This window comes from Zerene cesonia, chromosome 19 (genome assembly GCF_012273895.1).
Source record: "Zerene cesonia ecotype Mississippi chromosome 19, Zerene_cesonia_1.1, whole genome shotgun sequence".
Taxonomy (NCBI): domain Eukaryota; kingdom Metazoa; phylum Arthropoda; class Insecta; order Lepidoptera; family Pieridae; genus Zerene; species Zerene cesonia.
Window position 1 is genome coordinate 2647794 of NC_052120.1, and position 27919 is coordinate 2675712.

At 32.0% G+C, this 27919-nt stretch overlaps 4 protein-coding genes across 4 annotated transcripts; all 4 read left to right on the forward strand.

Moving 5' to 3' along the window:
- Positions 1–164: 164 nt before the first annotated feature.
- Positions 165–8275, forward strand: LOC119834445 (ell-associated factor Eaf-like). Its single transcript, XM_038358806.1, has 9 exons — positions 165–328; positions 810–930; positions 1504–1596; positions 2163–2301; positions 3192–3313; positions 3868–3988; positions 4714–5053; positions 5890–6004; positions 6453–8275. Exons 2-9 carry the CDS (start codon positions 834–836, stop codon positions 6533–6535), a joined length of 1110 nt encoding a protein of 369 aa, XP_038214734.1. The 5' UTR covers positions 165–328; positions 810–833; the 3' UTR covers positions 6536–8275.
- Positions 8276–10936: 2661 nt separating this feature from the next.
- Positions 10937–13288, forward strand: LOC119834295 (sugar transporter ERD6-like 6). The gene is made up of 3 exons (XM_038358634.1): positions 10937–10963; positions 11562–11697; positions 12006–13288. The coding sequence occupies exons 1-3, from the start codon at positions 10937–10939 to the stop codon at positions 13286–13288; spliced, it is 1446 nt and encodes a 481-aa protein (XP_038214562.1).
- Positions 13289–15964: 2676 nt separating this feature from the next.
- Positions 15965–20638, forward strand: LOC119834296 (sugar transporter ERD6-like 6). The gene is made up of 4 exons (XM_038358635.1): positions 15965–15988; positions 16513–16648; positions 17170–17738; positions 20606–20638. Exons 1-4 carry the CDS (start codon positions 15965–15967, stop codon positions 20636–20638), a joined length of 762 nt encoding a protein of 253 aa, XP_038214563.1.
- A 1669-nt stretch (positions 20639–22307) lies between these two features.
- LOC119834297 (sugar transporter ERD6-like 4) lies at positions 22308–24443 on the forward strand. Its single transcript, XM_038358636.1, has 4 exons — positions 22308–22331; positions 22421–22556; positions 23158–24276; positions 24322–24443. Exons 1-4 carry the CDS (start codon positions 22308–22310, stop codon positions 24441–24443), a joined length of 1401 nt encoding a protein of 466 aa, XP_038214564.1.
- The last annotated feature ends 3476 nt before the right edge of the window (positions 24444–27919 follow it).

Here is a 27919-nt window from a genome sequence, read left to right on the forward strand (position 1 = left end):
ATATATGCAGATGAGACCCATAGCTTGAAGATCTTAAAAAACCACTTAAGTTGCATACAATTTTACTTTATATGACTTACATTCAAAGCATTAAATTTAAGTTTTGAACGAAAATGTCACAGTCATCCGTTTAGCTGTCAACCGTCGTGTTCTTCGTCAATGGAATTAGGTCGAAAGAGTAGAGTAGGCACTGTCTAATTTTTTGGTATGTTCAATAGTATTTTTACTCCTTACATATTTTTATTACTTAGTTTAGCTCTTCTAAAATTAACTCGATTATGATATTCTACGTTAAGTATTAATCTACGTATTTGATTCGTGATAAAAGGTAAAGATTGTGTAAAGAATATAATTGGAATGGTTTGCCATATTTTGTGTATTTATACTCGTTTTAATTATTACTTATTAAATAATTTTGATGAATTTCGTTACATTATATAGTACACCGGATGTACATACAATTAAATCTTAATAACGATCATGATAACAATACACATAGGTGTCTTGAAGTTGTCAGCTGTATTTGCGTGAATGTAATCTGTACGCGTAACATTCTAATCAGAAGAAAAATAGAAAAAGAAGATATTACCTCTGCTACGAACTTTCGCCTGTTATTTGTGCTATTTTTATGATATTTATTCTTGCTTTGGAAGAGAACTATTAGTGAAAATGTTAGCGCAGATTACATTTACATAATTTTTCTCTGAAAAGGTATTCAAATGCCATGATACTACAAAAAAATTATTATCAATTGTTATAATGATAATTTGAAGCTGAGCTAAAGATTAATGTTTTTTGTTTATTTACAGTGAGTTTAAACTTATGGCAGAAAAATGGCTGATAAGCATAGTTTAAACTATGAAGTGAGGGAGTTAAAGTTGGGTTCAAGCTTCACTAACAACAAGGCATCCCAATATCACACTATCAAATGTAAGTGCATAAAAATACCTTTTACATAACAAACTTCAAGATGCAGTTAACACCTTTAATACTCATGCACAATTTTAATGATAAAATTGAAAATATATGATATTGTAACATAATACGAGAATAAATGCTGCACAAGTTCACTCCTTAAAAACTGGAATAAATTTTGTTATTTTAAAATGAAATTGCATCACCACTATTGATACCTAGAAATGAAATCAGTTACAACATAATTGACAAAACTTGTATAAATTATTCCATTCATAAATGTAGCCTATATTATAATCTCAAAATCTACTTTTGATATATTTTTAAAAAAGTGTAGTGTCTGTTATATAATCTGCACCACACTTTTTGTGACCTATAAATGATTCTACATTTAGTTTTGATATTTCTTTATCAAACTTTTAAAAGAAATTTGCTGTAACATACATTGTTTCAATAAAATATTTAAATGTAATGTTCATAATAGCTAAATATGAAAAAATTCATTTCAAATTCCTCCGTATCTTGTGGACATAATATACAATAGTTCCAAACAGGAGACAAGCAATTAAAAAAAACACAAAATTACAGATGACTTCAAACCGGCATCAGTAGATGTCAATAAGATGGCTACTGTGGATGTTGGAACAAACAATCAAGTGACTGTAACTGTGCCACATTTAGGTAAGTTTCAAAAAATAATACAAAATAAAGAGAGTTGTCATTGTTTTCAGCAATGTTGGTCCAACATAGTTACCGGTTTAATTTTTTTTTGTAAGACCTTCACAACTCTTAGATGATGTGAGACAGATGTAACATTTTCCATAGATAATTTTTTTAAAGTAATTTACAACTTTCTGTGTTCTTGACGACAAAGATGTGTTGAGCCATCACTCTGTGTAAAATATTGATAATCTTTACAAAACAGATTAAATCACATTATTTGTTTTTATTGACGGTACGTACTACATATTTTTTTTATATTTGTCATATATTAATGTTAAATAATCATTAAAAACCAGCTGTCTGAGGCTTGGCCTATAAATTCAAAGCAAATTTTCATGAAATGTTTCACTATGGTAAAGTAGCATATGCTTTAACGTAAAGTACACAAAATCCATAGTATAAAATCTCTTTGCATTGATTTGAAAGAAAGCCCAGCAAACACACATCTCTTGGGTTTATGAATTATTTGTCAAATAAGTCTGACAAGTAAAAAAGTTTATACCAATTCGAAATTTAATTTCCAGATGGCGCTGGTATCCCACAGACAGTGTTCAAAGGTAATCAGCGACCATACACTAAAGAGTGTGTCCTTATCATAGACAGAGACACTGGAGAGATTACATTGGAAAAACTATCTAGTAATATTCAAGTGAAAAAGACTAGGTGAGTGTGTTTTAAGAATTAGTCAATGTTTATTTTGTACATAACAATTTTTAAAAAACCTATCTACCAAATTTAAGGATGACTGGGTTATGGTTAAAAAATTTATTGTCAAAATTGCATTCAGTCAAAAATCTGAGGTAACAAAGCTAAAATATATACAATGAATTGAAAATCTTCACCTGATTTGAAGTCTGTTGAAGATTTGTAGTAAAGAAGTAAATAAATTTGTAATTTGTATTTAAATGTGAGTCATTGTGTATTTATATTGGTAATATTATATTGCTAGTGAACCTTCTAGTTTGTTGTTGTTGTTTTTAATAAATGATAAGCATGTGATCTATATGAAAAATAAAATTAAAATGACAGTAACAGGTTGTAGTAGCTAATGATTATTTTAATTCAAATTGGTCTTATGTTACTGTATAAATTTAGATTATGATTTAAATCAATTGACATGGTAAATGTGTTTGAGGTCACAACAGAAAATATTTAATAGAGTTAATTTTTTTGGTTATTTATCAATTAGGTTATAAACAAACATTAATATATTATAATAGGTGATGAAATAGCTCTGGCACAAATAATGTTTTAACATTAATGACACTTTAATCTCGATTGATAAATAAAATAATTTTCAAAATTATACCCACTTCAATGATTCTGTCAATGCAGTAGATAAAATTGTTTCAAACCAACTAACCAATGTGGACAAATCAACATACTACATAATATGTACATGAGTGACTATTAATTTATTGAAGAGAAAGAAAGGATTAGTTACTTTAAATTGTTCCCAGGAATGGGCTTATTTAAAATCATCAATTATATATTGAACTAATTACAAACCTTTATAAATGAAAATTTAACATTACATACAATTTTTTTCACAGGCAAGAATCGGCCCAAAAACCTCGACCACTGACACCGATCACCAGCGAGCTGACGAATACCACCCAGCGGTCTACGTCTCGCACACGTGTCGCAACGAACAGGCGCACCAATAACAATGCTGGTAATTTGTACTAGATATGTATAAAACAAAGTCGCTTTTTTATACATATCCACCGCAACAGATTTTGATGTTTTTTTTATAGATAGATTTGTTAAGAGTAGGTGTTATGTGTGATAACAGAAAAAATGAGAGGGGGTGGAGGCATTATGGGTTTTACTTCGAATTTAACGCGTGCGAAGCCGCGGACAAATGCTCGTTATCAATATCTTCCTTGGTTTCTTTTTATGTTCATATACTATAAATTTCGTAATAACTGTTTTCTATTTGTATGTAATTTAAAAAAAAATATTCAAACAAAATCGACGGAATGATGAACTTTTCAAGAATTTTTCTCGTATTATATTTTATTCATATTATTGAATTTTTCTTATATTATTCTTTTCCATTTTCTTTTTTAAATCTCTTTCTCCATCATCTTTATTATTAAGTATATGTGTTATCAATATGGGGATCAAGTTACATACTTCAAAATGAGATCAGTCATTCGAGAGGTCACTAAATCTCGTTAATTTTCAACAATCTAGATTTTTCTACAGAGCAAAAATGTTCCGCAGGATCAACCAGTATGGTGGCGCAGGCGAACAGTCACCAGCAGCGGTTCAATGGCGTCACACCCAAGACGCAGAACATGGTTCGGTCGCCGCCTAGAGTTAAAACATCGCCACCGCAAGCACCGTGAGTATTCGCGGCATTGAAAAGAACTATTAAAAAAAAAAAAAGACTTAAATACAAGAAAAACACACTAATATTAGAAATGTGAAAGTTTGATTGTGTATATGTTTATCTGTCAATTACGCTGAAACTACTGAACGGATTTTTATGAAATTTGGTATACAGACAGAACTGACTTGGGTGATAGGACAATTTTTATCCTGATTAAATGCTCTCTTGGGATAATACAGGAATCATGACACCGGGGCGGAGCTGGGATGAGCGTCAATAAAGAAATAAACTGTATAGATAATATTATAATGAAGAACAACTTTATATTGGTACTCATTTTAATAAATATAATTTGAATGAAAATTAGTATTATAATATAATTTCCAAAATATGAAGACCTGATTCATTATTGAACTTAAAAAAAGTATTATATTTAATTTATAATTAAATAATAAAATTAATATGTGATATAAATAAATTCCAAAACTCAATGCAATAAACTTCATGAGTTAATAATATTTTTCTTATAGACTAATTTATATTGATATAAGTCAGTTTCAGATGCAATAATATCCTAGTTAATAAATCCTCAGTAATATTATGAATCTGAAAGTGCATTTAATTGTTTTTATTTAGCAACAGAATGGGGCTAGAGAATGACACTGCATTAAAAATAATTATCATATTATATAATAACATTGTTGCGTATTTAGTGAAATAAATAATATTTATTTCAGATGGTCAGCCGGCGGTAACAGTACACTAGCCTCGTTGCCAATGATTGGCTTGGACGATGCCCCAGCGAGTTCGCCGGCCAACGAGCGCCAGCACGCACCTCATGCAAATCATGCGCAGCATATGCCAAACGCGCATGTGCCAAACACGCATGTGCCCAACGCGCATATGCCCAATGCTCATATGCCCAACGCGCATATGCCCAACGCGCATATGCCCAACACGCACATACCGAACACGCATATGCCGAATACGCATATGCCCAATACGCATATGCCGAGTTCGCACGCGCATGCACCCGCACCTCCAAGGCCAGCCCCAGCCCCCGTACCTGTTGCTACGGTAAGTATAATGTGTAAAGTTTAATCATTAATAAGTCATTATAAATCTATATATATAAAATTCTCGTGTCACAGTTTTCGTTGCCATACTCCTCCGAAACGGCTTGACCGATTCCTCTGAAATTTGGTAAGCATATTGGGTAGGTCTGAGAATCGGCTAACATCTATTTTTCATCCCGATATTCTTACGGGATACGGACTTACGCGGGTGAAACCGCGGGGCGCAGCTAGTTTACTATAAATTTGTCGTCTCAAAAGTTATTTAAAACAAACGGAAAAACTGAATTGATATTTATACAAATACAAATAAACAATACCAAGTTATCAACATGTACTACCTGTGCAATTTGACTGTTGAATCATATTATTAAATATATAAAATTAAAGTAAAGTATTCCAATCGTCAAATAATTCCTCAACTCAATATACAATATGATTTCAGCACCCCAAGTTTCTACAATTGCATTACAGAAATAATCTTAAATGACTGCTTGTACAGTTCCACCAAATCTTTAATATGTCTGAAAAATTGATCTAAAAATGTACACTAGTCATCGTTGCAAGTGTAACTGCAGATGCTCTGTGTGTTTTATTGCTATCTTTATAAAATTTCAATGCCCGAAATATTATTCGAAAGGTTACATTAAACTGAAGCGAGTAACGACACCCTAATTTCATAGATAAGTTGGTGGCACTGCCCTTGCCTTAACAGATATAGTTAGAGAGAGTGAGTATAGGCGGCAATAGTGTGCGAGCGAGAAAACATGATGAGTACCGCGATTTAAGATTCCTTCCTTAATGAACGGGGAAATATTTTTTTTTCTTAAATAACTTCAGCAACAGCGGCAAGATGATAGTTCGTCGAGTTCGTCAAGTGACAGTGACAGTGACAGCGGTAGTGGCAGTGACAGCGACGACAATGACGCCGCGCCACAACACTCGATGCCAAATGGTATGCGGTTTTAATCTTTACCCAATAAGGTCTAAAATCGTTTGAAAATTACCACATTTTTTTAGTTGAACATTCTTAATAGATAACCAAAAAGTGTATATAAGTCATTATTTTTTCTACAGTCATAGTCATATATCATATCATATTTTTACATAGTCATACAGTCATATGATGATGTTTCATATTTTAGCTCATATCAAATTGCTTAGAAAACTTGTGCTTTAATTTGATTAATTCGTTAATTATATATTTACCATTAAATGTCCAACTTGCATATTGAGATTGTCAGTATATAAGGCAAGAAATTGTGTGTTTTATCTTTTTGCAGTAAGTTTCAAGTTAACTTGTATATCAAGATTGTTAGTATAAAAAAAAATCTGTGACCTTTTCGCTAAGAGGTAAGTTAAATGAAACCGTATTGTATTGTGATAAGTTGCAATATTCGCAGGCGTCAGCAACAACCCCGCGCTGCCCACAGACGTGCTCAACGACGACTTATGTCTCTCGGAGACGGGCAGCGACTCCGACTGACCTCAGCGTTAATCTTTTTTTGCCTTCGGAGATATTTCATTTTGATTTCCTCAGTGTGGCCGGTTGGTGTCGATTTTTGTTTTCTATGGAAAGTTCGTTATTCGTTTTCCTTATGTGTTCTATCTAAAATTGTTATAATTGAATACCTTTAATCTTTCTTCTTAGAGAATAGACAATTCTCTCTCTTTGTTGGTGTGAAAATATGGCAATAATATTAATGTAAGCGGGGAAACGTTTTAGGCAACTATTAAAAATAGATATTTTTGGCGGAGAATGTTATAATAAATAATATAGATCAATTGTTTCAGCTTTGAAGAATTTATTAATCAACGTTGACGATTTCAATGTTTTGATCTCATAATGGCAGGAATATTGATCTCTTAGATATTGTTACAAAAGTTTAAATGGCAACATGAAAGAAAGATTAAAATTTAGAGGCGCTAGAAAATGAACTTATATATTTATGTAAAAGAAGTGTTTTTATGGAAATAAATCTATGAAATTGAAGATATATATTTGTTGAATTTTCTTGAAGTTCAAATGTCGACATCGGCTTCGCCACTATCAAATATACATAGTGTGTGTATTGTTGGTTTAAGTCTTACGAGTGAAGCAAGAATGTTGTCAGCATTAAACGATTTGTCTGTTTATCTTACGAAGGACGTATAGGAAACCTAGAAGGTCTAAGGGTCGATTTTGAGTGGAAAAGTCTTGATTTAGCGGGGCACATTTTCAGCGTAAAATATTAATATAATATTTAATTGAAATAAAAATATAATTCTTTTATATATGTGTTTGTAAATGAAATGTAATGTAAGTATTTCTTTGATTGTCTTTTATTATGTTGTTTGTCTTTTTTGCATTTCAAAAATAATTTATTCTATTTTGCCAAACTCAGACATAGAATAATTACTCAAACACTATTTCTTTAAATCGATTAGTTATTAATAGTTTAAATTAATACTTATTACCTCAAAAACGGGGCTGACTCAATTCTATACTTATTTGAATCGCATAGTTTATGCATAACATATTTAATATGGAATTCGACGTATTACATACTAACATTTCAACTTCGTAAGATGGACAGAGAAGGCAATGCTGATAACGGCTTAGTATATTGACACAATATTGATAACGTGCCTCAATTTAAATATAGAAATATTTTTATTTTATGCCAATATTTTAATAAATTAGCCTTAAACGCGTGTTTGGAGACACCAAACTGTATAGACAGTTAGCTATATCCCGCAATAAGTTATTATGTATACAGCGAATTACAAATTGTATGTTGTTAGACGATTATATTATATACGTTGTAATTAGGTTAAGCTAAGATATAGTTTTATGTAAATACTGGATTGATATCGAAAAATTGATTTGTACCGATCGCATGAATTGTATTTAATTTTCGTTTATTAGTTCTGTCAAAGTGTTGCGTTTTGTTTGTGTATCGAAAACGTCTGTAGCGATTTTGGGGTATTTCACGCACTCACGCTGACCAATGGTGTAGTTCAGAATTTAAATTTGTATGTCTATCTGTAGCAGTAAATAAATGAAATTATATATGATTGATGTGATCGGTCAAAATGTAGTATACTTTAAATAAGAAATTGTTGTGCCTTTAAAATTCTCATTTATATTGTAACGAGATTATTTATAGGCGCTTCGTTGCCGTAAGCAGCGTGCACCGTCACAATATCATTAGTATATTTTATTGTAATAAATGTCCTCAGTGCAGATGTCGTTTTACTACCCCATACATACATTATTAACATAGGTTCCCAAAACCGAAGGAGGTTCTCAAGGTTCTCATGTCATTATTATTTTTTGACTGTCGTTTTTAGGATTTGTTACACGATAACTCTGGGGCTTACAACCGATTGGCGTGATTCGTGTTTGATAGGAAATGATTGCTATTACCCACTAAAACTCAAAAAAATATTAATATAGGCATAGTTTAATTGTTATCATTGGCATTATTCAACTTATTATATACATAAAAAATTCCTTTGAGAGATGCATATCTCAATAAAAGTTTTCTATAACAATAATTAAAACAACGCACATGCAGTAGGTTTGTGTTTTAATTATATAAGCGTGATAAAACATGTACTTACCCCATATATTATATATTCATATTTACCCTCACTGTATAAAGAGTCATAGAAAAGTAAGAAACGCCCAGTCAATTAATTAAATTGGTCAGGCAGTTAATTAAACGGCGCCGTTTCAACTCCTAACGAACAGATTTTAGCTGGATGTTAAAGTTATTTGCCTAGAAACAAGGATCTATAATACTCAATGTGATTAAATGGTCAACATTTTTTAATTAGGTTGATAAGCTACCGTCTAACGGTACACTAAAGTCTTTCCTACCATTCGTCAAATAAAATTAACATTGTTAATTATTACAGCATATTGTATACAATGATATTATCTATTTGTTCAAACCGTTACAAAAGAAAATGTACATGTGGATAGAGTAGATACCTGAGTATTTAACTGATGTATTTCTACATATTTTGTAAATGATATAATAGTTGTTGAAAACATTACGTGAATATCGTCTTATTGTTAATTTATTTACATTTTCTGTTAACGTATGGGAATTTTATTATAAACACCTACTTTACACAGGTATTTTAATTGACGCATGTGATAAAAACATTCTTGAAACGTATTCGTTTGCGATAGTTGTTTTACATAAAGTTTGTTTACGAAAGTACCTGCGATCGAATTATGGTGAAATTCAGTCACAAACACAATGTAAGTAAGTTAAGTTTTTATTCTATTTTGGGTTATCTGATAATAACGTTTATAAAGTTATAACTTTAAATTAAAATTATAATTTTAAATTATAATCATGAATAATTATAAAATTTATAATATTTTACTTGTCCACTATTGATTTTGTCATTCCTTTTCTCCTGTCTTATCCCTTAGAAGCGTGCATCGCATTCGCATAGGTCCTATTTCTGAGAATGTTTATGGGGTGATGATCGTTTACCATCAGGCGAAACATCAGCTAGGGTCGTATAATATCTCGGCGTGGGTTGTAAGAATGCTTCTTAAATAATACTCGATTTTTCATCATCGAGAGATTGAGGCTCAATTATGTATCATTATGTGGCGATTTATAGCTGACATCTGTGTCAGAGATAAATATGTATATTATTATAATTATCATTAATAATATCTATTAATATTCAATGAATGCTATAGATAATTATTGTGCAGCTATCCTGATAATTGATCGTTACTTACCCATTAATTCCGAAGGGTGTGTTAATTATAAGATATGTATTTGTTGGAAAATAGATCAGCATATTATATATTTTTATTTATTACGATATTTAATTGGTATAATTTTTGGTAATTCCATCTGAAAACTAGATTTGATTTGAAATAAAAATTTGAACAAATGTATTTAATCGATCCAATAACAAAAAAGATAGAAGAGCTTTAATATTTCTCATTATAACAATCATTAAAGAAATACAAAATCAATTGATCCTACAAATGTTTTGAAACACTCGTATGGATAGGTTTAACCCGAGCATTGTAACTGAGACAACGAGTAGTATAATAATAGTAGTACTCAGTTCGGCAGATAGCAAACAAACAAGAAAGAAAGAGAGAGTGAGATAAACTGTATTTTGTTTCTTATTGAGGAATAGGGAAAGGGGTTTTACTTCGAATTTAACGCGTGCGAAGCGATGGGAATAGGCTAGAATGGGCGGTTCTCAGATCTACCCGATATGTCCACAACATTTTATGATAATTGGTCCAGCCGTTTCGGAGGAGTATAGTAACTAATATAATTAACATAAGAATTTTGTATCTATGGAGATGTACGTAGGTATATATATTTTAACCTATAAGAAATATTAAGAGGTTCTCAATTCGAATTTTTGCATTATCATTTGAAGGGACTTTAATTATAAATTTACGTCGTTAAATTCCATAGTTAATCGTGTTTACACATTGTTTTACATATTACACTTCAATGATAATGAAACTGCGAAAACTTTAATTAAAAATAAAAGATAGCAGCTAGCACCAACTCGATATACTTAAATACATAATATTAATTACATTCAAGTATTTTTTCGCCTAATATTATTGCTTTATGGTAGGTTGTTTTGAAGTTAGTGGACGCACCTTTATGACGAAGTATCTGGTAATAATTATAGGTATGCATATTACGGTGTCAAAAATAATTAAAAAAAATATTTTTAATTATCAATTTGAGGAATCTTATTAATAGAACAATGGAAATGGATAAGATAATATTATAATATGATGCCAATTTCACCATTAGATACTAAATTCTATCCTTATAACTTACTTAATTTTAAACATAAACTGTTATTGTAGCTAACCTAGAGCTGGTTAAAGATGCATACTAGCACAGATAATAAAGATGTAACGTATCTCATATTTTAAGCATTAGCGAATACATTAACAAATATCTGCTACATTTTTTGAGATATTCATTTAAATAAATTATTTTAGTTTATTTACAGTGCATCAATAATGCGTCATGTTTAAATAGTCATCAATACTTTAATAATAAAGCATTTAAATTACGCTCAAAAAGCATTGCCCTCCTTCAGAGGCAGTCGGGTATACAATAAGGCATTGACGTCAAATATTTTGAATATATAGAGTTATATGGGGTAGTCAAATTTATCAGTTGCAGCTACTAAGAAAATCGTGTTCTGGGTTGTTTTTGAGGACTCCATAACTACCGCTATGTAATGTACCCATCAAGGAAATTGTTATTTTACTGTTTTTCATAGCATATCTTAAAAATTAAAAGCGAGCGAGCAGGTCAGGAGCAGGCAGGGGAGGTCTCCCCGTGACCACGCTCGCTGTAAAGTGTTCGAAACGTCGGGTTGATAATGTAATGAATAAATCGCGTTTAAAATCCGTTAAAAAGTTTTGAATATCTAAATGTATAATACTTGCGTAAAATCAAACACAAGAAAATACTAGCATATCTTAATAATTTTTGATTCAGGTGGTCATCGTTGCGGGCTTAGTATTTTGTTGCATCTCCGATGGCTACATCTTTGGACAAATGTCAGGAATGATAGATGCTTTGGCTGCACCAAATAGTCCTATTCCAGTATCTCAAGATGATATTTCATGGATCGGTAATTATCTGTCCGATTTAGATTTTAGATATAAATTGTGGAAAATATCCCAAATCTTCGAAAAACTAATAGATGACTCAATAAATTATTTAAAATTTCATATTCATAGAGTTACGTTACAGATAATACATTATTATATATAAATTATTTGAATAAAACGAAGATACAGTAACCAAATTATTAACTTGTAGTTTTCTTTTTGATTAACTGAAAGCTATAAATATTATTCAATATAACTTTTGTTTTTAATGAGTAGGTAGATTGTATTAATGTTGTACATGCTTCAAATGTTTCAATTTTTTTTTCAGCTTCTACAATTAATATGACTTCTATATGTGGATTTGTAATTGTTGGCATCCTATCGAAAGCTATTGGACGAAGATTATCTACTACTATTCTTGGGGTGCCGGTAATATTATGCTGGATAGCGCTTTATTTCGCACAAGACAAATTTGTGTTCCTATTTACAAGGGTAATAGTTGGTGTGTCGTATGGCGGAATATTTTTTCAAACGATATTCAATTGTGGTGAATATCTTCCTCCAAATATCAGACAGTTTGCGTGTAATATAATCATTAGTCTTGGTAATTTGTTTGGAGTAATGTTAGGTCATATACTTAGTCTTTTGATGGATTGGAGAAACGTTGCGCTCTTGGGTATAATTCCTTCAGGTTTGGCCTGTCTTCTACCATTGTTTTGGATCGAGAGTCCGTTCTGGCTTGCATCGAAAGGAAAATTCGATAAATGTGAGAAAGCCTTTAAATCCTTGCGCCAAGCCAATGAAGTTAATGAGGCGGAATTAAGAAATCTTATAGCATATGAGAAGAAAAATCAAAGCGATTTTGTTGCAAGACACAGCTCGAAATTCAGTGATATGAAGAAAGTTATTTTTGCATGCAAAGAGTTGTATTTCTGGAAAATAACTGCGATATTATTTGTTGTTAATATATATAGAGCGACTGCTGGTCGTGTTTTACTAAATACATTAGCAATAACTATGATACAAGAGATTACGGGTCGTACGAACGTATTGCTATTTACGTTGCTCGTTGATGGATTCGGAATAATCGGTTCTGTTGCTTCATTTTATTTGATAAAAAAACTGAAAATGAGGAAACTGTTGTTCATCTCAGGTATCATTTCGAATACTCTATTAGTGGTTTTTAGTGCATCTTTATATTTCGTACCGAACGAATATTGGTATCCATGGATTAAAGTAGTATTAATGGCTTCATATTACATTGTAGTAAATGCTGGCCCATATCCTGTACTTGACGTGTTCATTGGAGAAGTACACCCATTGGAAATTAAAGAGTTCAGTGGCTTTCTATCAGGAAGTATAGCTGGAGGAATTCATTTTTTATCAGTTCAATTGGCTGCAAGCATGTTTGCGACAATGGGGTACTCTGGCACGTTTCTATTCAATGCTTTTATCGTATCATTTTGTCTCGTATATCTAAGTGTTTACATGCCCGAAACGAAAGGCAGAACTTTACAGGAAATCGAAATATTTTTCAAAACAGGAAAATTTGACGGATCCCAAGAAGTATTTAGTGTTGAATGTGCAAATATTGTTTTAGTTGAAAAGTAATCTTAATTTCTTGTTACGAGTGTATAACAGGCTCCAAAAATGTGTTTTATAAACTATCAGACAATAATTTCCATTCGCGTTTTGGTTTATTCTCTTAATGTGTGATCAAACAAACAAATAGTGTGAAGTTTAATCCAGGTCTTTGTAGAGGAAGATACTCTATACAGGCGCTGTATAACATTGAAAGTGTTCCACGCTTTGTAAGATTTTCTACCTCAGGTATTTGGTTCGGTAGTTGTAAAAATTAAGTATTCATTAATAATCTTTTATCGAACACAAGAATGAATATTTCGATTGGTAGAGAACTGGGAGCTAGAGAACACACATAAAAAATTTACTAAGATTGGATAACCTTCCATTGTTTTGGGAACGTCGGTTAAAATTTATACCACAGAATTTCTTATAACAGACTTAAATATTTATATGAATTATTTTATATTTATTGACGTATTTAACGAAACGTATTTATTAAAATAATTTTAATCATATTTTCACTTGATAAGAGCATTATAATATGAATAAATTTATAATAAGTGGAAGGATAAATTTAATTTTTAGTTGTATAGCATTGAAATGCTTTTTATTATTATATAATTTCTTATAAGTGGAAGTATTCAATCTATGTATAAAATGTGACTTTTGTAATGATAAAATTAAATAATTTTTACAATGATTGTTGTGTCATTGCTGTTACTTTATCTTTTAAGCTTTTATTGAAATATCTAGAATCTAACCATATGCAACCTGATTTACGATGAATCTTTCTGATACCAAAGATTTTCTTTAAATGCAAAGAAGAAGTTTGTTTCAATCCCTATACAAATTTATTCAAAGATATGAGTGAGTGAGATGAGTTATTTATGAGTGAGTTTTAAATTATAATACATAATATAGATATAAATAAATTAAACCTCAACAGCACACTTTAATAATAGAAACAACTAAACGTTCTTACTTGATACAGAGCATACGAAAAGGAAAATATTAAATCCTGGCGATGCTTATCAGGATAATAAGATAAGCTCATGAAATTATTTTATTGTCATCGATTCTTGCTAAGTGTACAATGTATGAATTATATATGTCCAATTATGGTAGATCAAAATCGAGTCTAAAGGTGTCGGTTAGATGTAGACATACAAATGAAGTTAATTAAATTACCGTTACAAAAAGAGGCCATTTAGAAATTTTACACAAATAAATATGGGATATGATTACCTAGCTGGTCATCATTTGAACTTGGACATCATATCAATTTGAATTTAAATGGACATATCTCGTCACCAGCAAGGTTTTTTAATGTTCATATCACACATAACTTTAAACTATACTCTCTCAAGGCTATACGATACAAAGAAGGTTAATATGCTGATTAACGTTTCAAGGGTGTAATAAGCATCGGATGACATTTCTTGATTACTATGAGTTTTTTATATCGTTGATAATTGTGTCACCAATTGAATGTCGTAGGGATCATAAAACGTTATCGACTGTATAATATCGTGGCCAATGTGAAACCATTAGACACGTCTGTATGACTTGATGCGATTGCAGTGTAGTAACATTTATGATAGAGTAACCTTCAGGGACGTTTGTAAAGTCGATGACTAGTTGTAAAATTTACACAGGTGTATGCCTTATACACACTTCCCCCATAATACTTCATTATTTATTGACTAGCGCACAGTACATGTCTATACCATTTTCATATTATGGATATTGGCAATTGTAAAAGAAAATAAGAATTTATAAAACATCAGTTTGCGGATTATGGTTGCTAACCACAATTTCAACGGGAGGCATTAATGTGAGAATTTTTTCCATATAGGCTCCGAGATATTTCATAACGTCAGTTCTTCTTATTGGTCGATAAGAGCAGGGTTAAAGGTGACAGTCACACCTGTCGAACAGTCTCTTAGGTGCTTTAAACCATATCCTTCCCATTTACCTGAATTGGATACATGTCATTCTAGAAGAAACCAAGAAACAAGCTTGGTCCAAGGATACTTCCTTGAGGAACACCATGTTGCACCAATTGCTATAGTTTACCGCTAACCCAATAACCCAATTGTAAATTTTCACACTGTTTTCTGTATTTCTTTCTTTCTACTTGGCAGTGATGTAGTTTATGCTTTCTTTGAGAAATATGTATATATTTTTTTGCTGTGTACGTACGTGTCATGAAATTCGCCTTAAATATCTTTTACAACAAAATTTTAGGAAAAGAGTTGTGCTTGTCATTGTTTATATACATTGTAAAGTTGTATTTAGAGATCTTTGCCTCAAGTTTAATCCATATCCAGTAAGGTGAACATACATTAAACATAATATATTTTACGACAGCGAACGACTTGTTTGAACTCTGTATCCAATACTAATTCTTTAAAATGTCTTAAGTATACTGTGTAGACCTGTAGATGTCGTTAATAGTGATAGCGCTGCTAATGTTTCTATGTAGCAAACTTTTATCGTTCACAACGGTAGAGTGCAAATCTTTATTATATGTAACATATATTAAACAAGGGAATAATAGCCGTGACAAAACAAAGTTTTTCATTTTAAACACATATTCCTTTGGTGTTAGAGTGTAGCGCACGTGTTGTGCTTATGTAACATTTTTTTGCAATCTCACATTTTAGCTCACTTTTTGGAGTTTATGTATGAAAAATTGGAATAATGGCAAGGCTCACAACGAAACAGGTTCAGCTTTTGTTTATGACTATTCTATATTTTTATCTTGTTATATTTCATCAGTCATTTTGTTGTTTTCATGCTCAAATTTAGCACTCTGCAAACCATAACAAATCTTATCATGCCGATCTAAAAATAACCGGTACTTTCACTTGCGTTTATTAAGTTTATTTCTATTTGATCACATAGGAGACAAAATCAATAAAATTTCTATTGCTAATAAATACATATTTTTATAATTATACCAGATACCAGATACACCGGTGCCCATATCGTGAATACACGATATGGTCACAATAAACTGCTGTATTTCGTTCGGTGAGTGGGGGAGCCGGAGGCCCATATCCTTTTCCTTACCTTTTCTTTATTTTTCTCGCCAATCTTTTCTTAATCCCATTCGAATTTGGAGCTGGCAATCCATTTGTAGAGGCGTAAGGTCTGCAATCGACCTTGCGTAGCGCTTACCATCAGGCGACTCACCAGCTCCATTGCCGACGATGATATAAAAAAATTCATATATTTATATTTTTCAGGCCTTGGTTGTCACTGGTTTGATGTTTATAAACATATCCGATGGATACATATATGGTCAAATGTCTGGAATGATTGATGCTCTTCGAGCTCCAAACAGTGCAATACCCGTAACAGACGAAGATATTTCTTGGATAGGTACCTGACCTACCTACCTACCTACTTATATTCCCACCTACAACTTTTATATTATGATTGTTTATTTACTGCCCTACAACTTGGACAAATTACATTAATTAAGTATTATAAAAAGTGAAGTCCCGTGTCCCCTAGTGGGGTATGGGGCAGATGATGTACATCTGTTTCACTGATCGATTTTCTTTACGGACAAGTAGGTGATCAGCTTTCTGTGCCCTGCCAGACCGAGACATTTTTTTTTTGCGTCCCCACCGGGAATTGAACCCAGGACCCCTCGGTTCTACGCTCACTCGTTAACCACTGTACCAAGGAGGCGGTCAATTAAGTATTATAGTATTCATATTTTCATACTACACAAAAAACGCATTATAGCATAGATGAATAATATCGTTCTAGTCAACCACGACCCGTGTAAACCATTTTTTTAACCAAATCACTCGACTGCTATAGTTATTTTCTCGTTTCAGCCTCAATACTGAACTTAACGTGTGTTTGCGGTTTCGCCTTATTTGTGATTGCAGACCAATACATTGGACGAAGGAAATCTGTCATGTTATTTAGCTCTCCTATACTCGCGACATGGATTATTTTGTATTATGCACAAAGTAAAACTGTGTTGCTGATCTCTCGTGTGATAGTCGGAGTATTTTTTGGAAGTGTTATAACTGTATCGTATATTAATATAGGTGAATATATATCTTCGAAAAATCGATCATTTTATACAAATCTAGTTTGTGGAGCTGGACCGATAATTGGTACAATGATAGGACATGTTTTAAGTATTTTATTGCATTGGAGACACGTAGCGCTTATTGGAATAATTCCTACGAGTCTGTCAATTATTCTCCCAATGTTTTGGGTGGAAAGCCCATCATGGCTTGCTTCCAAAGGGCGATTCGATGAATGTAGAGTGGCGTTCAAAGCTCTGCGCGGTTTCAGCGAAGAGGCCTGCAATGAATTGGACCAACTAATCTCTCACGAAAAGTCTAAACAAAGAAGTTATTCCGTGGAAAAACGGAACACAATGTTGGCTAAATTAATAACTGCTTTTAAAACTAAATCTTTCTGGAAAGTTATGGGTTTGAGTATCGTAAACGTTACATACAGAGTGGGATCGGGTCGTGTTTTATTTTTTACATTTGCTATCACTTTAATACAGAATATAACTAGCAGTTCCAATATTTTATTATTTACGATGGCAGTAGATGCCTTTACGATAACGGGTGCTATGCTTTCTTGTTTCGTAGTTAAGAAACTCAAGTTACGTACATTGATTTTAAGTTTTGGGACGATTTCAAACACTTTACTCGTAATTCTCGGTGTTTGTTTGTATTATTTACCGAATGGTAACATATATTTTTCATATGTAAAGATTTTTCTTCTTGCCGCTTATTTTGTTATTCTTAGTGCCGGCCCATACGCAGTTCTCGAAGCTTTGGTTAGTGAAATATTTCCCTTGGAAATAAAATCATTTTGTTTGTTTTTAATAGGCGTTACTGGTACCTCTTTCCAATTCATAGCTGTAAAAATAGCTCCTAGTATGTTTGCTACGATAGGATATCACGGTGTTTTCTTATTAAATGCGTTTATAGTATTTCTTTGTTTGTTTTATTTGTGGGCGTTTTTGCCAGAAACAAAAGGTCGGTCTTTGCAGGAAATTGAAGTGTTCTTTCGCCTCGGCAGATTTGAAACAGTTTGTGATAATAAACCGACTAAAGAATTGATCCCTTACAAACAAAAGGAAAGTAGGTCGCACATCTTCAATAATTAATTTATTTATTGTAATGTGTTGTGATAATTATAGATAATAAATATATGAGATTATTTTGTGCTTTATTATTTACCTGCTTCAACATTTGACATAATATCTAATATGTATGTATAATATGTAGGTAAGGATTCATAAATAGGAAGGTCATTGTAGTTGTGACTATAAATATTTATTTGTTATAAGTTTATTATTCATTGATCTTTATTCTAAAATTTTTTGTCTTTTTTTAATCTCTAGTATCTTTAAATATAGTACGTATATAAATGTGCCTTGCTGTGTAGGGTATACTATACATACTATTTCCAATAAAGAAATAAAATAAATAACACATCAAGTTTTTAGATATGTATGTAAAAATTTCACAAGGAAAACGCAAAAAAGTTGATTAAAATTTAACAAAAACTTTTAATATTTCCCATGTTGTCTTGGCATAAAATTTATGTACATACTGATGCATATAAAATATGCTTTATAATAATTTGCATACCAATTTGAGATACATTTTAATTGTAAAATTATACTGCAAAAGAAAAAAGTGGTGAAACCTTGCATAAGATACATATAGATAACAAATCTCCGACCCCAACAACGTCCGTCCGGAGAGAACACGTCTCCGGTGCTCTTATATAGAGATTTCCCTCGCAACACTCATGTAGCATCAGAAGGTCTGAATGCTTGCAGCATAGGCTACTATATAATAATCATGTAAAAAAAAAATAAAAATAAAATAAAATTTCTTTGTTTCTAAAATTTTTACATGATATAAATACATACATTGCATTGAACCCCACACTAGGATCCCCTGTGTTGTGAGGCTCAATCTTTTTCATCGTATTACATAAAAAAGGAAATATTTAATTTTTAAATGCCATTTTGAGTATTGAGTGTGAGTGTATGTGTGTATGTGTTAGTATAAGTGATTATATTCATATTAATAGTCAGTTAATGTTTAAGTTTATATTTTAATCAAGAAATTATTGTAACGAGGTTTTCAGTTTCTAAGTAGTCTAGATTAAATAGCCAATTTGTAACAAATTTTTACAACGGAACTTAGTCATAGGATAGATATTTAGCTTTTTGTTCAATTTTGAATATAAGTATGGTCCCATGAATATAAACGCCATGCTACCGAAAGACATATTACAGCTATGTTTTCCCCACATCGGATTTCTCCGTGAGCGCTCGTTCTTTATAATTGTGTGTGGAGCTATTTGTATGTGACGCAGTGTAACATTTTAAACCACAGGCTTTAGAGTAAATGTGGATATTATTCATTCACACACACATCAGAAGAAAGGAGATGTTACAAATTATTATCTTTATTAGATTTACACTTTTAAAAGCACCTTGATAGTTGCAGAGCACATGGCCTACCATGATGTCATGAACGCAACAGACAAAACTATTCAATACTTTAAAATATACATCTTACATAAAAAGTAAATCACACTAACATTATAAATGTGACAGTTTGTTTGTTTGTTAGTTTATCCGTCAATCGCACTGAAACTACTGAACGAATTTTGATGAAATTTGGTATAAAGACAGGGTATGAGCTGACTTGGGTAGTAGGTTTCTTTATATCCCGAGTGAATGCTCCCTTGGGATAAGGAACAGGAATCTTGATATCCGGGCGGAGCATGGACGAGGGTCTAATAACTTATCCTACAAATATTATAAATGCGAAAGTTTGTAAGGATGTGTGTGTGTTTGTTACTGTTTCACGCAAATACTACTGGACCGACTGCAATGAAATTTGGTACGTAGACAGCTGGACAACTGGAATAACATATGGGAAACTTATTATCCCGATATTCTTACGAGATACGTACTTACGCGGGTGAAACCGCGGGGCGCAGCTAATAAATCATATAGGTCGTCTAACGCTATCATTTTGCTACACTGGTTACACTGCTGCTTTAAATCATGTTAACCTACCCAAAAACTACCGTAATAGGAAATATTTTTCCTTGAATCATGATATAGGTATTTTATTGTTAGGTTATTGTAAACATAGGTACCGAATATGTTCTATTTCAGTATGATTTTAGAGGTATTTCAATAAAACATTTTACATAGGTTACACGACTACGATTGTTGCCATTAGATGTCAAGGCATTATAGAGGAATATAATGATTAATGAAATAATTAATTTGAATTAGTTTGGGGTATACAATTTTTTTAGGTCATCGGCGACAATGGTGCTGCTGGGTCGTAGTAAGGGTTATCACCGCCCATGAACATTTGGAGAGGCGTAAGGTCGATTGTAGACCTTACCCCTCTACAAATGGATTACTGACTTCACATTGAAAAGGGATTAAGAAAGGATTGACGAAACGAATAAAGGAAAGGACCCAGTCCTTTCCTTTATTATATTAAGGATAAGGAAAAGGATATGGGCCTCTGGAAACTGACATTATTTTATTTTATAATGAAGGGTTTAAAATATTGTTTTTTTACGTTGATTCAACCCGAACGAATAGTAGTTAGTTACGATACTTAGTTCTGCCTTAGGTATATAGGAAACATTAACTCACACATTGGTTGTAATTGCTTGTGTTAGTTTTATAGGCAGTAACCGGATTAATTAATTCATTGGACATCGATCGTTACATATTTATATGTTGAAGAATTATTATTAAACATTTACAATTATTTATTTATTAGTTTAATCAATACCAGCATATGAGACGTTCGTTTAAGTGTGTGCTTTTTAAATATATGTAACAATGAGAAGGCTCACAACAAAACAGGTTAAAACAAATTCAATTTTTTCTTTTGTAGCATTGAAATGCTTTATAAATGAGAAATTTTGAAAGAATAGAATTTTTTTTTAACACGAGGTGGGATTCGAACCCACGTTTTTTGCGAAACCGTAGCAACGCCTAGCCTCTCAGCCACCCGTGATCCCTCACGAATCCCACCTAGTGATCAATTTTTTTTCTATTCTTTCAAAATTTCTCATGTTAAAATAATTTATTGATATATTTATATTATTTCTATTTAAATCTTTTGGAAATATTCTTTGAAAAATAAAATAACCGAAAATTATTCAAAATTATGTTAACCCACAATTGACTTTAGAATACTTAAAATTGTTTACTTGTGAAACCATCAAAGAAAATAGAACGGCTGTATATTGCTATATCTGAATTTCTGTAGAACATCAAATAATTTATTTGAAATTTGGCGCCGAAACTCCCCAAGATGACCCACAGACAGGCATCCTACCATCAACTTGATGTATATTATTATTACTTAATAATCGTTATATTTCGAATATTACAATCAGCTGAAGTATATAATTTCAATAATTCTGTGCAAAAACAATTTTCACATAACAATTATTTATCGTTTATATTTGAAATTATTCAATGCCCTTATAATATCCTTCATAATACATTTTTACTTTATCACGTATTTTTAATATCACATATCACAAAGAGGAAGTATTTTCGTTTCATTTGGAAATTAAACAAGTTTTGAAACTCCTTTGAAAGTCCAGTCAATACCTACAGATGTGAAAGATATCGAAGTTTCACTGATTGATTTTAAAGTTTCACCAGTTGAAGCTTTCAACATTTCATTATTTGCATTATTCATCTAATATATAAAATTCTCGTGTCACAGTTTTCGTTGCCATGCTCCTCCGAAACGGCTTGACCGAATTTGATGAAATTTTTTGTGCTTATCCGTTATCTATGAGAATCGGCCAACATCTATTTTTAATCCCCCTAAGTGATAAGAGTAAAGCAGAACAGCGTTTGCCGCGTCAGCTAGTATATATATAGTATTCTTTATACTCGAGGTTACATATCGTATTATTAATATATGAGTATGTTTGTCACTGAACTCTTTCTACCTAAATGGACTGATTTTAATCATTCATGTTTCTTTTGGATTCCACAAAGGTAGAGATAGAGCTTAGATTTATAGTTTCGAAAGTGAGCGATACGGCGGGTAAAGGCTAGATGTTTATATAATTTTTAAACGTTTTCAGGTGTTGGTCATCATAGGGCTGTTGTTTAGCAATATATCGGATGGATATATTTTTGGTCAATTGTCCGGGATGATAGACGCTCTGCGGGCTCCAGATAGTCCCATACCTGTTACAGAAGAGGATATTTCCTGGATTGGTACATATTTTTCATTTATTTTAGTACTAACTTTCCGCCCGCAGAGCCCAGCTCAGCATAGCTTCCAGGCTAAAAAATACCCTTTGACTTTTTCGGCTTCCCATATCTGTACCTAATTTCATTCAAATTGGTTCAGTGGTTTTAGGGTACGTGTGAGGAAGAGATAGACATAGTCAGATTTGGCCTTGCATTTATGATGTTATTGGGGATATGCCAAATAAGTGTTTCAGACATATTTATTTCCTAATTTTTACCGTTTCAAATTTAACCGTTGGTTCCAACCCGTTTAAAGCCTATGGTCCCTTCCCCCGTTAAAAAAGGTATTTGAAGAAAAGAAGAAATTTCATAGAGCTTTTAACCAAATCAAATGTGGAATCTTGACAACTAAAACAATTCCACCTACTACTGCAAATGTAATTTTATTCAAGCTTAGTCCATTACTCATTGTTAGGAAAGTGTCCGTGCGTTTTGTATTAATACTTCTGTTTCTTAATACTTAATAGAATTCTAAAGTGGTTGATAAAATAGATATGTATTTTATATTTTTACTGTTATTTAAAGTCCTAAAATCGTTAATTGTATACCGTGTTAATGTTTTCAGCGTCCATACTAAACCTGATGTGTCTCTGCGGCTTCGCCCTCTTTGCTATAGTCGATCAGTTCATGGGCCGTGGAAAATCTGTCATGTTCCTGAGTACACCCATCCTTGCAACGTGGATCATGTTGTATTATGCCCAGAGCAAAGCTATGCTGTTAATATCCCGAGTGATTGTTGGTACCTTCTTTGGAAGTATACTGATGGTTTCATATGCGAACATAGGCGAATATATTTCACCAGATAATCGGGCATTGTACACGAATTTAGTATGTGGTGCTGGACCAATAATAGGTATAATGCTAGGCCATATTTTAAGTATTTTATTCAATTGGAGACTCGTAGCACTTTTGGGAATAATTCCCACAAGTATGTCAATAATTCTCCCAATATTTTGGGTTGAAAGCCCTTCATGGTTGGCGTCAAAGGGACGTTTTGAAGACTGTAAGCAAGCATTTGTAGCTTTGCGTGGTTCTAGTAAAGAGGCTTGTGATGAATTGGATACATTGATAACATACGAAAAGGCTAAACAAAGAGCGTTCAAGTTGCAGAATCGGCACACTATGTTTTCTAAATTATTGATAGCTTTTAAACATAAATATTTTTGGAAGGTCATGGGCTTGACAGTTATAAGTATAGTATATAGAGTAGCATCGGGGCGTATTTTATTTTCCACTTTTGCTATTACTTTAATGCAAGAAATAACCGGTAGTTCAAACATTTTATTATTCACATTGGCGGTGGATATGTTTACGATTAGTGGTGTCTTGTTATCTTGTTTTCTCATAAAGAAACTTAAGATACGAACATTAATTATAAATTTCGGAATAATTTCAAATACTATTCTCACTGTTCTTGCCATTTGTTTATGTTATTTACCAACCACTAACATATATTTCTCATGTATTAGGGTCTTTCTGCTGGCTTCTTACTTTATTATCCTTAGTGCTGGTCCATATGCAGTTCTAGAAGCTTTAATAAGTGAAATATTCCCCTTGGAAATTAAATCATTTTGTATGTTTCTATTGGGACTCGCTGGCTCTCCATTGCAATTTTTATCTGTTAAATTAGCACCCAGTATGTTTTCTTCTATAGGTTATCACGGTGTTTTCTTTTTAAATGCTGGTATAGTTTATATATGTTTGTTTTACATGTGGATGTTTTTACCAGAAACGAAAGGCCGGTCGTTACAAGAAATCGAAACATACTTTCGGCAAGGTAGTTTCGAAATCAAATGTGAAAATAGTGAAACGGCTAAGAAACTTATACCGGATTATAAAATTAACCTTTAATTTATTAATAATTTGTTACAAAATGGAAGTTTATCGTATATTATATTATATAGTATATCATACTATATAGGGTAAAAATCTCTCTGTCTATTTATTTGGCAAACATTTTAATAGCACGTAGGTAATTAAGATAAATAACTATCAATATGTACTCGTATAATTATAAAATTAAAACTTATTTTAACAAGTTCAGAGATAGTTCTGATGTTGTAAAATATTAAAATATACAGATATACAGAAAACATCCTTTAAATTCAGTCACAGAGGAAAAGATCTATGCCATAATTTCAGACGTTTCGCCTTTTATTCTTCATTTTTTAACAGTTACGTCAGCTGAAAATCATTTTGAATACAAGTTTGGTGGAAATTAATTATTTATTTTACTGAGATTAAACTGAAAATATTGTGAAATATTTTATGAATACTATTAGCGCAAATGTAAGGAGTATGTAATTTTTAAACTCTACTATTTATTTAATTTAATATACTGCGCAATTATACTTGTATTTTATGTCAATAGCAGCTAGGCTTGTTATTTATTAAATTTATGTTATTTTCATACGTTTTACCTTTCTAGAGATACTCTTTTTTCCTCCTTATCCTACTCTCTTACAAACCTCACACGAGTTATATATATTATGTCTCTTATGATGAATAAATATATGTCTGTATGTCTCCTTAATTAATGGATGAATTAGCAACACTTCGTCACGTTTAGAATAACGTGTCACACTTGAATTATGTTTAAACGAGATGCCTGATACTCGTGAGTTTGAACACGTGGCTACAGAGATTTTCCATACTCAACCAAGGCACTTACATATTAACGATTTTATTAAAAATGAAACATTAAATTAATGAAATAAATAACTTTATGAATATCATTTTTTTTGCGAGCAATTAAAGTATAAACAAACGGATAATATATTGTTATCTTTAGCGTGTTTTTATTAATCCAGGTACTCTTCGAATAATTCTGCTTTATTAATCCGAATATATGTATAAAAAATTGGTGTTCATGCAAAAAAAAATCTTTTTTATTAATTAATAAAGGGCTTGACTTAATTTTTTGCTGCAACAGTGATTCTAAATTAATAATGTAATGAAATTAAAGAGGGAATTATTTATTTGCTCTTGCTAAAATAATTATGTCGATACTTGGAATTAAGAGTAGGGTTGAAGAGCCTTAAGCTTAATAAATTACGTAAGCTAACTACTGTTTACCGCATCTTGAATTGAGATGCCTGCTGTCATTCATTCATTCATCTCTTCAAATACTACAAAAAATTCAAAGTAATAAGCTATCTAACGGTTAACATAACGCAATTTGTACAATACAAGCCAGTAAAAAACAATTAGTTACTGATTGAAAACTAAATTTATAAAAATATGTTTAACACTAAGCTCACGATCCAAGTACGTAAGTTACTTACCTATTTTATAATTTATGTTAGTATAACGCTCAACCTTTTTAAATATTTGCAATAAGGGTCTCTAGGTGGGTACTTACGGTATGGGTACTTTTTAGATTGTTTTTGAGATCTATGATTATACAGTTTGTACTATTACGTAAAAAAACACTTATGAATCCCCTATGTATTTTAATTCTATTAGATGACCCTAATTGGCCAGCCGCCCACCGTACCACTCGCACACGCGCTTATGATTTCATAGGCACAATGCCCATATTAGCCGATCAGTATATGTCGCAATGTTAGGGGTGTAAACATAGAGTTTAAAAAATCGAATAATCAGTGCATGCAAAATTATTGATTATTGTACACCACAGACGGTACACGGAATTCTTTTATTCGAAATGTATATACACACGTGGCGTAGTCTTGTTCTTGAGGGTTGTAAGGCATATGATCGCAGTTGGTTCGATGCTCTCCGCGATCGTCGAACAAGATTAAATAATTTACCACAACCCACATCATTAACATATAAATGTAGGACTTGCGGGCGTTGTTGTCGTTCTAGAATCGGGCTCATCAGTCATGAACGACACTGCCCAAAAACATAATAGTCATAAAGCTATTTAAATTTCTAAAAATGTAGCTGCATATATAATCTGTCACAGATTTAATAGGCCAGCGATGTACACACACCTGTACTAATCATTAATCGTATGGTATATATTATGCTTTCAGTGCTGTCTTTAATTATTTGCTATAATTTAACCTAAAATTTACACAGTCGTTTGAATATGATTAGTTAAAACCTGTTATTTGAGTTCCTTACTCAAAATTAAACTGAAAAAACCTTCATTTTTTTTTTTTTTTTTTTATGTCACAGTCGGCAAATTGTTGGTTCGACTGATGTAAGTGCTCCCAACGCCCATAATCTTATCCGACTTTAAAATATGACCGATAAGTGAAGGGATTGCTGAGGAAGAAAAAGGACAAGGAAGGTTGAAGAAAGACTCCCCCACTCACTGTACGAAACTTATTAGCATTCGCATGTTACTATTTCACGCCGATCTTCAGTGGGGTTGGGACATGACACATAAAATTTGCCATACTTGTTGCAATTTCAATAACATTTTTAGGTTTTAAATTTCAAAGAACAAATTTCATATTTTAATATAGTTTAAGTATCTACAGAACCTCTGATTCGGAGTCCGACGTGCTCTTGGATGTATTTTATTATTATAATACAGTTAAATACATAGTTAATGTAGTGCGCAGTAAAGTGAACATTGCAAAGACATCGTTTACAAATATAATACTTTTCAAATGGAGTGTAACTACCTACGTCGAGTAAGTTGGAATATCTATCTAGTGTATATTATAAATATTTCTAGTTATTTCCTTGTAAAGACAGCCATAAAAGAAACCCCAGTGAAATTGAATATAATATTGCAAATACAGTGTGTTGTTCCTGCTGAACTACTTGTGTGTCACGGTTTCACCCACGGACGAACTCGTGGGTAAAACCCAGCTAACAAGTATTTCTATAACTTATAATCTTATTTTATTCTGGTACATAAGCTACATCACTGCCAAGTATCGGATAAACAAGTGGCTGCCTCTTAAAAATTTTCTGCAAGTATCTGAAATTAATTTTTTCAGATGGCATTACTATTATATTACTACTAGAATTTAAAATTTAAATTCTAATAGCATATCATAAGTATAATCATTAAAAAGGTTAATCATATTGGTTGAGATAGTTGTTACTTATCTCAATAGATGGCATGGGGTACCCTAGGTACAAAAAAATAAAGCAGTAGAAAATTCGATTGTTATGGTGGAATGTCGAGTGGTACCACCGGTCTGGCCAAAAACGCAGGTTTGAATTCCGTCTCATGATTTAATATTTTTATTCCTCGTATTTTTCTATAGAGGAAGAGGAATTATTTTCAGGTAATCACAATTACGAGCCTGGTGTTTTGCTACATCTCTGACGGCTTCATATTTGGGCAGATGTCAGGAATGGTGAACGCCCTGGGAGTGCCTGACAGCCCAATATTTTTA